Source organism: Neofelis nebulosa, chromosome 12 (genome assembly GCF_028018385.1).
Source record: "Neofelis nebulosa isolate mNeoNeb1 chromosome 12, mNeoNeb1.pri, whole genome shotgun sequence".
NCBI lineage: Eukaryota > Metazoa > Chordata > Mammalia > Carnivora > Felidae > Neofelis > Neofelis nebulosa.
In genome coordinates, this window is record NC_080793.1 from 51,457,939 (window position 1) to 51,471,188 (window position 13,250).

The 13,250-nt window shown below is 38.0% G+C and overlaps 1 protein-coding gene across 3 annotated transcripts in view; it reads right to left on the reverse strand.

Moving 5' to 3' along the window:
* The window catches only part of ADAMTSL1 (ADAMTS like 1), an 877,457-nt gene that overhangs the window by 227,391 nt on the left and 636,816 nt on the right, over positions 1 to 13,250 (reverse strand). For all 3 annotated transcript variants that reach the window (XM_058695258.1, XM_058695257.1, XM_058695259.1), the window contains 2 exons: positions 8,028 to 8,102; positions 4,231 to 4,388 (listed from right to left, as the gene is read on the reverse strand). In XM_058695258.1, coding sequence (XP_058551241.1) covers positions 4,231 to 4,388; positions 8,028 to 8,102 — 233 coding nt within the window. The remainder of the gene's footprint in view (positions 1 to 4,230; positions 4,389 to 8,027; positions 8,103 to 13,250) is intronic.

Genomic DNA, 13,250 nt, shown 5'->3' on the forward strand with positions numbered 1-13,250 from the left:
AGGTGTTAAACCCCAGACCAGTTTTTGGACTTTGGAAGGAAAGAATATTGGAAATGTTCTTCAAATGATCTGCAAGAGCTGGAAAGGAGAAAGAAGAAAGTGAGAAAACTAAAGAATATTTCATTTTATGCTGGAATTCCGACCCATGGAACATCGAGGTCTTTCCTACTTAGAATAAGCAGTGATACAATCCCCGACTTTAAAGCAAAAACAGCTGAAGCAATACAGTGTCTTTCTTAAAAGGGAAGCATAGTTTACAGATTAATATTTTTCAATCCTATGTGTCAGATACAGGATACCTAATTGCTTGCTCGGGGATGTAGTATTAATCATATCCTTTGGAAAGTTTTTTTTTTTTTTTGGTTGTTTTTTTTATGTTTGTTTTGTTTTGGTTTTGTTTTAAGCTCACAAAAGCCTATAGCTCTCTTGGGATGTGTGGTTTCTATGTTGGGAAGGTATTAGAAGAGGACTCTCATTTGAACACCAGCTCGGTGAAAAAATAAAAAGACCAGAAGATTCATTTAGGCTTAGAGAAATGGATTGTTTTGCAGAGGTCCCTTTTGGGATGCTTGAAATTAAACTAAGTCCTAGGAAAGTGGAGGAAAAAACAAATACGTGGAGGATATAACATAAAAATCCTTGGAGAAACCGTGTTCTGGAATATCCGTACAGTGTCAGGGCTTAGTTTTTGATCTGGTTAAAGAGGCAAAAAGATGGAATTTGTCAAATTTTCAGCCTACTAGAAGTTATCAGTAAAACTACCTTACATCCTGAGAGTAAGGAATGAATGTGAAGAAGTTTTGGTGTTAAGAGGGAGCCTTAGTAAAGACTATGTTGAAGTAAAGAAAACAAGAAGATTAGAAAGTATATTGTTCCTAATGAGCCCAATGAAACCGATGTACAATGAGCATGAATGCTGAGACTTATGCCTAAATTTGAAAAGAGATTGGAAGTGAACAGGGATGCTGTTATTTCAAACAGATAAAACCAATCATAATGTATCCAGACCTCTGACCACATAACCTTGTTTGACTCCTTCCACACTGATAATGTTCCTGGTTCTCTCTTCTCTACAGGTACCTTCTTCTTTCAATAACAGCCAACAACTGGGGTGCCTGGGTGGCTCAGTTGGTTAAGTGTCCGACTTTGGCTCAGGTCATCTTGCATTTCATGAGTTCCAGCGCCATGTTGATATTCAGCACAGAGCCTGGAGCCCACTTCCAGTTCTGCTTCCCTCTCTGTCCCTCTCTGCCCCTCCCTTGCCCCTGCTCACACCCTGTCTCTCTCTATCTCTCAAAAGTAAACATTAAATAATTTTTTTAAAAATAAAGCCAACAACTACCACAGCAACCAGCACTTGTTACATTCCTACCACATGCAAGGTACATTTTATTTGTATTAAATCTAAATTTAGAACTACCCTGTATTATCTTCGACCTTTACATTATAATGAGAGAGATGAGTTTCAGAGAGATTAAGTGACTTACTCAAGGCTACACAGCTAGGGAATAGCAGAGCTGAAATTTGAATTCAAGTGTGCCTTGGCTTGAAAGCTGCCATTCTTTTCAGGGCACAAAGTAATTTTGTTAGTTAATGTTAGTGTTGTAAAGATATAGGTATTTATTTTTAGTGGCGTCCTTGAACTGCTCTCCTCACTATCTTCTTAATTTTCATTTTAAAGTAGGAAAAGTATGTTTAAAATAAAAAGAAGAGGCTAACCTGATGTCTAACTTTGATGGACTAATTGTTTCTTATAGAGATGAGCTGCCATGTTCCTTTCTTCTGGTTTTATTAATTCTGGGCGTCTGGGACCTTTGTTATCATTAGCTCTGGAGCTTTACAAACCATACGGCCTCAGACATCAGGTTCTTGTTCTCAAGAGTATGTTGAAAGCTTCAGTTTGACACATTAGGATTTTGTTTTAGGGAGCTAAACACATCTGGCATATGTAATTTTGGCCTCCTTAAGTTAATAAGGAAAAAGAATGTTCTGAACCAAGCTTTTCTTCCTATAATTACAATGATTCAGTGTTTCTAATTTAAGGACTTCTCATACTGAAAGGAAAGAAGATAAAAAACTGGTCACTTTCCATAGCAACTCACTGCACTGTCATGATAAAGTCACAAGGCAGGACCAATGTGTGTGTGGGTAACGGATGAACATAGATCCCTGTAAAATCAAAGGAATCAAGGAGACATTTCAAACACATGAAAGACATCAAGTACACAAAGGATCTCTCAGTTGATGTACTCTGAAATGCCATATCTTTTTCTTCTCTTTTGGTTAAAGGGTAATTTGTGAGCCTTTGCTGTTCCCCTCCTATGTTCTTTTCTCTCACTGGTGTTGTAGAAACTTTTGCCTGAGACAAGCCAGCAAGAGGCTGGTAGTCAGAAGTCTCCCTATCCTCCTTGGCTGCTGAATTATGAACAGATTTATGCTCAAGATTGTTCAGAAAGACATATTAAGGCATTATTTCTGCCTAATACTCTAACTAATGCAGATGGAAATCACAACTTTTCTACCACTTTGGTGGCTTAGGTACTCATCGCTTTTCTCTATGACATTCTTCTGAAATTTCTCAAATGGGTACAAACTGAGCAGGTCCAGCCATACCTTAGCAGTGCTCACAAGTAGAGCTAAGTTGGAAGTTCTAGTGAAGGATGTGCCATGACTGCAAAAGACCCTTTTCTGTTTGACAAAGCCATTTTTTTCCACTGGGGCTGCAGTTTCAGAAGGATGCACACAGCATGATCAGGAAGAAATACAAAGGCCTAAACAAAGGCAGTGGCAGCAAGGATGGAGAAGAAAGAATAATCTTGGGATGGTATGAAGGTAGAACTGACAAAGTTTGATGTCTAGCTAGGGGCGTATCGGAGAAGGGGAAATCAGTGAATCAAAGGTTTCTGATGTGGCTGGGTAAAGAGCATATTATTCTACAAGATAAGAAATAAAGAAGATTAGGTAGGTTTCTTCTAAAGATTAGATTAGGGCTAGACAAGTCCAGGTTTGGCTATGTTCTGCTGGTTGTGTCTATGGGATATCCAAGTGGTGATATGCAGAAGGCAGCTAGATATATGGTGTGTGTCAGCAAAGCTGTGAACTACTGGCATGTGAATAATAATATTCACATATTATTATTGTTATTCACTTATTGTTATTATTATTATTATTATTATCAGACATTATTGAATCCAATTCTATATTTTTAGTATGTGTTTTAACTCTTGCAAGGCCACCAGGGAAATTAACATAAATGGTGTATTCAACAGCAGTCTAAGGGTTTCAAAAAATAAAGACATCTTTCAATATTGTACTGTATTTGCATATTTAAATAGAATGATTTAACTATCAGCATCATTTCTATTGTGAACCATATCTGCTAGTTTGTAGCTTCTTGTTCACATGAATGTACCTGGCATCTGGACTGGGTTAAAAAGAGCTACCATGCAGATGGAGAAGGAGAAGAGTGATCTGGAACCCTTCTTCCATCCAACCTCACTGACTATCACATTTTCCTATATGCATTCTTACTTCCAGCTGCCACAGGGTCATCAAGCCTTAGCTTAAATCAAATGTCCTCTGGCTCCAGGTCCCATGATGAAAAATTTATGGAGTCCTGGACACATTACAAGTTTTACAGCTTTACAGCTGAAATCCTTCAGGTCCTTCTGACCTACTGAAAGAAAAAATATGTTTTATTTTATTGTGATTCCCAAACATTCTTCTAGTGTGTACATTTCTCCTACAGAATGTATATGTTGCTTCCAGCAATGTGTTTTATATTACCTTGAAGAGTAGGGAAGCTCTGATAGAAACAACTTAGTCTTTTTGCCAGTACAAGAGAAACCAGAACTTGTAATTGGAAGTATGACCAAGTCTATGGATCATTAGTTTGTCTTTCTCTTTGAGAAAGACAACTTTATGAGTTGGCAACTACATCCTAATTTGTTTTAAAAACAGTTTATATCCTCCAACTAATGATATGTTGGTCTTTGGGTCTTTTTATTAAATAATATACATATACACACACCCAAGAACTTTCTTAGGGCTTTAAAAATATATGTTCTTGAAAGGTCCAGGAAATATATGTTCTTGAAAAGGTGATGTTGAATTAAACATTTCCTGGGTAATAGGATTTCCAAATCTATGCCCAAACCCAAATTCTCTCTCTCTCTTCAGGAGATTATAAATAACAGTTTGGATGTGCCTTGAAAACCTAAAGGCACTTACCTTGACAATGAAATCTGCTGTGAGTGGTCCAGTCATTCTTAGAATCTCTTTGTCTGGAAATTTCTGGAAGTCCACACTAGAATTGTCCACAAGAAAGGTGCCTGTCGAGCTGAGACTGCTTTCACCTTTAGCCCCCTGCAGGGTTTTGGTTTCCAGATCTACATAATCAAACACATTTAAAGGAAAGAAAGATGTTCCCAGGGCTACCATAAGCAAGCATATTTCATAAAACAGCCTACAGCTATGAAGGGAGAAGTATCCCCCTTGATACACCTGACACAGTTGACATTGTGATATAAACAAAATTTATGGGCACCTCTAGATCACAGAGTTTATGTTGCAAATGAAATCATTTTAAAACTCATTGGGCAGGCATTCAAGCCTCCCGATCAAAAGATAATTGACTCCGTGGATGACCTCATTTGGGTACTCCAATTCATCACAATCCTATTCCTTTCATTAAACCATCTCCCATACATATCTTACTGATTTCGGTCTCTATGGCTCTCTGTCTAGAATACCCTCTAGTTTGCTTTCTGATCTGTGAGATCAAGGGTACTCTCCGAGTTCTCCTCAGCACCCATGTGACTTTATATTCACACATTACCTTGTGTTTATTTGTACTATCTGGTTTCTTACCACATGTGTGCTGTTGTGCAGAAGAAACTATAGTAATGAGGATGAGGAAGTCCCATTCTTTTTAGTTCTCTCTCTTTAAAATCCTGTTTGGTACCTAATACAGTATTATGTACATATATGATATTTTGTAAGTGTTTAAGAGAGAAAGAGGAACTTCTTGATTCCTGGAACATTCCAATCTGAATTTGGCCAATGATAAAGCCTATGAAGCATCTTTGATTATAGGAAATCAGAGCAAGCTGAGGATTATGGTAATTATGCTGCATATTTCAGACCATATTAAATTCTCATGTGGCTGAGAAATGATTTGGAATAACTTCCCACTGTATGAAGAGAGATAGACTAAGTCAGTGTTTCTAAAACTTGCATAAGAACCCTTAGTTTTGGCAGTGTTTTCTTTGGCAGAAGGATAAAATTTCAGGTGAGGCTCTGGGTGGCCTACCCCACATTCAATCAGAATGACTCCCCTCTTCCGTGTTTTGCAGATTGGGGTTCTGGGACCTCTTTAGGGTCTCTGGAGGTACTAACGTACCTGTACTAAATTATTCTAAGTGTTGTCTGCTTCAGGCTGGAATACCAACAGGTGAAGAATGTTGGATGTTCAATGTCCAGTGAAATGCCCACAACCCTTGGATGAAATCTGTGTAGCCCTTCAATTGGAGTAGGTCAGGCTCCATCCCCTTGCCCTAGAGAGAGGTCCTCACAGAGAGCATAGGGCACATCAAGGGAGAACTAGAGGGGAAACCACAGCTGTTGTAATCAGAGGAAAGCCAACAGCATGGGATCTCCTTCTTCTAGACTTCATTCCTCAAGCTGCCTTACATGTATGTGCACTAATTTGTAGAAATATCTTCAAGACACAAACCAACTTAGTTTTGGGAAAATCCTGGGGGTCTAAGTCTGATATGAGCATCTGATTTAATTTTAAATTTTTTTTTTTTCAACGTTTTTTAAATTTATTTTTGGGACAGAGAGAGACAGAGCATGAACGGGGGAGGGGCAGAGAGAGAGGCAGACACAGAATCGGAAACAGGCTCCAGGCTCCGAGCCATCAGCCCAGAGCCTGACGCGGGGCTCGAACTCGCGGACCGCGAGATCGTGACCTGGCTGAAGTCGGACGCTTAACCGACTGCGCCACCCAGGCGCCCCCTGATTTAATTTTATCACCAGGCCTCCCAGCTGTACTTCCCAAGGTACTTCTGATTAAAGGTAAGCTGGGGTTGGACCAGACTGCTTAGTCTTGTTCTGGTTTGCCCCTAAATATTTAAGGTTGGTCCCATACTTGACCAGCTTCTGGGAATTAAGTGCGAAGGGTTACAAGAGAAACATGGGGACCTTTATTTACATATTATATTATATTATATTATATTATATTATATTATATTATATTTCAAACAAATACCAAATACCAGATACCAAAAAAACCCCAAAAAGTTAAGGTACATATATACTGTCAACATTATGTCTGTTGGGGGAAAAAAAAAAGCAAATTCCATTTTTTTTTCCATCATTTGTAAGTATCATCTGCATCTCTACCTATTGAATTTTGGGGACAATTAAACCAAACAAGGATAATTCTTTAGCTTCTTAGTGATCACATAATTAGGAGAACTGGGAGGCTAATACATTTATAAAAATGAATTTCATCTTAAATGGATTGCTTTAGGTTCTTTCTTCCACATTGAAAAGTCAGTCCCAAACTTGGTGATGATCTCCGCCTGGATGTTTTATTCTGAGCAGGCCTGTCACTGCTCAGAAAAATACTATTTTTGAGTGGGGCTGTTACATGAGCAGTTACCTCTGTCCAATCCTCCAGGGGAAAAGCAAATCATTTGAATGGTGATAGTGTACACACATATATCATCCCTGACATGTGAATACTATATTTTGGGGGGTTGTTCAGGGTTAGAAAAGAACTTGGATCCATATAAGGTGACTTATCAGTTTCTTTTGGCTTTGCCTGAACTGTACCTTACTTATTCCTTTCCTTCACATGACCCCTCAAATCCTGCCTCTCCCATGAAATGTATTTGTTTTTATTTTTAGAAAGACTATAGTAGACTATCTGAACTTTCACAGGCTCCAATTTATCTTCCTCTTGTTTGTCTTTCTGGAATGATTTCATTTATAATCCAATTGCCAAAAGATAATGCCTGCTACCTAAATTGGTTTCATAGGCATGTGTGTGGGAGGGGAGAAAGAAGAGAAGATGATAGATGGTTCTTAAGGAATCCAGGAATAGTCACAGTGGAGATCAGAAATGCTCAAGGGACCAGCTGAACTGAAGTCTTTCAGTGTAGCTGAATTTTGTACAAAATACAATATAACTTTCATACCCCCTCACTGGTTTATAGCCTATAATTTTCTGCTAGTAATTTATGGGTCTACATCTAAATAATACTAAATGCTAATAACAAAAAAGAAAAGATATGGCTGTGTACTACTGCCTTGCCATGACTGAAGATCAGGTCTTTCTAAATTCTGGTGGAACCATGCTACCACTTGATCTTTAGGGGTTTGATTACCCTTCAGTCCTGAATCCCAATAGCCATCTTTAATATATAAAGGCTTTGCATTTTCTTTAGTACATGGGATGTTTAGTTACACCACAATGGTTTTCTTTAAATGCCCCAGGGTTAAAGTTGTTTGATGCTTCTATATTCCCCTGAGCTGATAAAGTAATGGAATATGAGAATAGAAAGAAAGAAAGAAAGAAAGAAAGAAAGAAAGAAAGAAAGAAAGAAAGAAAGAAAGAAAGAAAAGGAAAGAAGGAAAGAAAGAACGAACGAACATAGGAGAGGGAGGGAAGGCTGGAAGGAGGAGGAAAAAAGCAAGGCAAGAAAAAGATGGAGACTGATCGGAGGGGAAGAAGAGAATGAGAAATAATATGCACAAAAACATAAACATGTGCTTAACTCATGAACAACCTACTGGGAGCATCTATTTTGTGTTTTTTAGGATGACTGTGGTTAGAGATAATTACCCTGAGGTTTTTGCTATCTCATCAGGCAGCCAAAAGATAAACAGAAGCACTCAGAATATCATATTATGATAGAGTAGAAAGATTTGCACTTCTGTATTTTAATCTCTTCTGGGAACAAAAAATAATAATGACTAAAATTCCCAATACTCAAAGGAAAGCAACTGAGTTTACTTACACAAGTGATCAGGTCCTTTTAAGACAAGGCGAATATGTCTACTTCCATAGGGAATAGCAACCACAGTATCATCCACTAGAGAGAAACAAAGCAGTATCTTTAAACCACATAATTTGATACAAAATTATTGATTGGCTCCTATATGAAGGCACTGACTTATGTACTCCTCTAAATGACAATTTTTAAGTGCCTGAAATATGAACACTAATATATGGGAATCAAAATTTCCATTTTCCTCAAAATAAAATATGCCAGTGAAGTTGGTCAGTAGATAACTTACGGTTGATATGGCCTATATATATATATATATATATATATATATATATATATATTGAGAAATGAATTTGTAGGTTTTCATTTCTGATTTTAAAACTGGTTTTACACTGCCAAATTTCTCCAGATTACAAAATGAAAATAAATTGTAATGTCCAAAGAAGGACTTTATTATATCAAAACCTGGATTTCTTTCTAGCAAAGCAATGATCTTGGATTAGTAGGACACATAAGAATAGGAGAAAACAAATTTGTTTGCATTTGTTAAATACCTCGAGGGCAGAAATCATGCCTTCTGGTTCTTTCATATCCTTCACCCTATCTACATCTATATATACCATATATAGGTCTCAGAAATGGCTATGAACCTTTCCCCCCACATACTCTCTCTGCTTGAAACTTAAAAAAGAATTTTTTTTTGGCTGAATCACAGATAATTTAGAAATGGGTTACTTTCACCCTACTTGCAAACTGAGCCTCAATTCATTGGAAGCAGTCCCCAAATCTACATTTTTGAAAAAAAAATTAAAGGTATATCACATGCACTGCAAACACACCACCGACATTCTTCCTTGTGACATTTGTGACAACAATACCTCACATTTTCATGCCACTGAAGAGTTTCACGTACACCTAAATGATACTATTTACCCCTTCACCCAAAACTTGTAACATAGGCAAAGGGGATGTTACCATCCCCATTTTATGATGAAGAAATGAAGCCTCTGAGAAGTTTAATGAGTAGCCAATGGTCAAAAAATAGGAGAGCATTCCAGAAGACAAGGGGGAAAGTAAGTATTTTTAAATTCACCAGCATATTTGCAAGCTCTGTGGGATTCTCTGTTTCACATATATTTTTCTAATATTAAATATTATCATACTCTTTGGAAAAATTTAGTTTCAATAAGAGTAATCCTAAAAGGTACCCATTTTTCTGAAACTTAACATCATCCTGTCTTTAAGAGAATTTGATTTCAATAAACGAACCTCAAAAGTTCTCTAACTTCTCTGATCCTTAGTTTCCTCATTTGTAAAACAGGGAAAATGACACTTCCTGCATAATATTGTTGTGAAAAGATACAGAGATTGATATCGATATATAGCATGGAACACAGGAGGCATTTTATAAATATTACTTTCCTCCTTCTATTCCAAATATCCTTAAGGACAGAAACTGAGAGACTGTTTATTTTTACTATGTTTTTAAACCCTCTGAGGCCCCAGCACATAGCCAGTTGAATGAGAACGAAGAATCATATGCTCTCAATTCTTTTCCTAAGGAGGTTACATTTATCAAGCCCTCTACAATATTGAACATTCTACTCACAGTACAGCCTTCTAGCTGTTTTTAATGTCATACATTGTTGAAGAAAAGGCTGAATTTCAGATAGCCAAGAGTTTGTGGCATATAAGAAGAAAAAAAAAAACATGTAAGGGGAATATAGAAAAGGAACAAAAAATATTCAGTCTGGGCCCATAGAGCATTAAATGCCTTGCATAAAGACATGGATTTTTAAGTTTACAAAAGAAACTCAAAGCAGTTAAAACAATGGGATTTCTGGAAATAGAAAGGCTTTGTTTATCCACAGGTCATATAAAGTGCAAGTAAAAGGGAAGCTTTCTGTTCGTCCCTGCAATGCTCAGCGGCAGTCTTCTGACCCACACACTACTCAGGCAGCCTCCCTCTTGTTCTGTTGAGAAGGGACTCACATTCCACATGCTGGGGCATTCACCCCAGCTTCTGGCTGATATGCTAACTTTTGCATGCTCCCCAAAGAAGAAGGAGGGTTGTTGGGGGAAGAGGCTACGATGGAGACTGTGCTTGCCTAGTCAAAGCGAAACAGGGAGCAACTCAAGCTGGTACAAACTTGAAGACTCAGCAGCACATGATACAAGAGGTATGAAGAGTCATAGTCTCTTCCTGTATGGTTCTGTAAGAACTCCTGGGCACCTAGCAGCTCATCAGGCAAGCAGCAAATTCATTATTTATTCCACAAATATTTTTTTAGTGTCTCCTGGTGTCAGGCCCCATGTTAGTCACCAGAGATTCAGTGACAAAAAAAGGCAAGCAAAGCAGCAGCCGCACAAAATGGTCCAAGAAGAAGGGACCTAAGACAAAATCTGGAAAAACACTACACGCTATACCCCGTTCATGGAAATTCACAAAGCACATTGATTTCTTAGAAGCCCTGAACGAGAGAACCTCATTTCATTCTATTTAATCCAGTGTATCCCCAAAAGGTTTACACAGAGAAATTGTTTATATATATTATCTATTAACACTGGTTGATACATCTCAAAATATGATTTAAGAAATGGTGATCTTAATTTGACAAAAGACAGGAAAAAAATTAACTGCATATTCTGCATGTTGATAAAAAGCCACCCTTTGAGTTGTATATGTATTAGTAATGGTCTTGTTTAAGGATAAATTCTCAATTATTAGGGTTGGGGGAACTCTTCTATTTGGCAGCTATTACAGTAGTGAGTACAGAATGGTGTTTAAGATATTTGAGAATGTGTGGGCAGTCTGGCTTCATCACCTGCCTCCTTAGTGTTTAATTCATTAGGTTTGGCTGGTGAGGCAGGTGCTCCATCCTCTCTCACTATGATTTACATTCATCCGGGTGCCCTTTTCAAAAAAGGCACACTGCTCTATGATCAAGTGCATCTGTCCTAATCCATTCTGGCTTTGTTGACAAAACCATGATGCTAATCTTTACGACACATTTCTAGGTTATTAATCAGCAATTCTAGAAGACCTGCTTCAGAGATCAGATGACCTCTTTCTCAATTAAATTGATAAGCTTTCCCTGGAAATCATAAATGCTGTCATTTCACAAATATGGATTGCAAATGCTCTTTCTCAAGAAAATTGTTCTCAAAGATTGTACCTAAAATATTTCGTCAAAAATCATAGCTATATGTGTATTCCACATCTTTCTTTTTTTATTTTTTATTATTTTTTTAATATGACATTTATTGTCAAATTGGTTTTCATACAACACCCAGTGCTCATCCCAACAGGTGCCCTCCTCAATACCCATCACCCACCCTCCCCTCCCTCTCACCCCCCCTATCAACCCTGTTTGTTCTCAGCTTTTAAGAGTCTCTTATGTTTTGGCTCCCTCCCTCTCTAACCTTTCTTTTTTTTTTCTTCCCCTCCCCCATGGTCTTCTGTTAAGTTTCTCAGGATCCACATAGGAATGAAAACATATGGTATCTGTCTTTCTCTGTATGACTTATTTCATTTAGCATAACACTCTCCAGTTCCATCCATGTTGCTACAAAAGGCCATATTTCATTCTTTCTCATTGCCACGTAGTATTCCATTGTGTATATAAACCACAATTTCTTTATCCATTCATCAGTTGATGGACATTTAGGCTCTTTCCATAATTTGGCTATTGTTGAAAGTGCTGCTATAAACATTGGGGTACAAGTGCCCCTATGCATCAGCCCTCCTGTATCCCTTGGGTAAATTCTTAGCAGTGCTATTGCTGGGTCATAGGGTAGATCTATTTTTAATTTTTTGAGGAACCTCCACACTGTTTTCCAGAGCAGCTGCACCAGTTTGCATTCCCACCAACAGTGCAAGAGGGTTCCAATTTCTCCACATCCTTGCCAGCATCTATAGTCTCCTGATTTGTTCATTTTAGCCACTCTGACTGGAGTGAAGGTGGTATCTGAGTGTGGTTTTGATTTGTATTTCCCTGATGAGGAGCGACGTTGAGCATCTTTTCTTTTTTTTTTTTTTAATTTTTTTTTTAACATTTATTTATTTTTGAGACAGAGAGAGACAGAGCATGAACGGGGAAGGGGCAGAGAGAGAGGGAGACACAGAATCGGAAGCAGGCTCCAGGCTCTGAGCCGTCAGCCCAGAGCCCGATGTGGGGCTTGAACTCACGGACCGCGAGATCGTGACCTGAGCCGAAGTCGGACGCTTAACCGACTGAGCCACCCAGGCGCCCTCGTTGAGCATCTTTTCATGTGCCTGTTGGCCATCTGGATGTCTTCTTTAGAGAAGTGTCTATTCAGGTTTTCTGCCCATTTCTTCACTGGATTATTTGTTTTTCGGGTGTGGAGTTTGGTGAGTTCTTTATGGACTTTGGATACTAACTCTTTGTCCAATATGTCATTTGCAAATATCTTTTCCCATTCCGTTGGTTGCCTTTTATTTTTGTTGATTGTTTCCTTTGCAGTGCAGAAGCTTTTTCCCTTCATGAGGTCCCAATAGTTCATTTTTGCTTTTAATTCCCTTGCCTTTGGGGATGTGTCAAGTAAGAAATTCCTGCAGCTGGTGTCAGAGAGGTTTTTTTCCTGCTTTCTCCTCTAGGGTTTTGATGGTTTCCTGTCTCACATTCAGGTCCTTTAACCGTTTTGAGTTTATTTTTGTGAATGGTGTAAGAAAGTGGTCTAGTTTCATCCTTCTGCATATTGCTGTCCAGTTCTCCCAGCACCATTTGTTAAAGAGACTGTCTTTTTTCCATTGGATATTCTTTCCTGCTTTGTCAAAGACTAACTAGTTGGCCATACTTTTGTGGGTATAATTCTGGGGTTTCTATTCTATTCCATTGGTCTATGTATCTGTTTCTGTGCCAATACCATGCTGTCTTGATGATTACAGCTTTGTTCACATCTTTCTATAGAGTATTTTAGATTTGTTTTTCAATCTTATCACATGTGGATTTTTCTGTGTGATTCATTGCTGTATCAGAGAAAGGTGATAATGATCATTTTTGAAGAGGCAGGATTTCCTATTCTGATATCTGAGTTTGCCTTATTTTTAGACCTGTTGATATGTTTATGTTTTTAAGGAGTTTTCCCTCTAAGTCTCTGGGACTAGTAATTTTCTTTAACAAAAGAGTGATTGTTAATGCAGTTGGCTACATATAGAAATAGTATATATAGTAATAGCCTGCCAATCTTAAGGAGGTTTTAATAGTATAT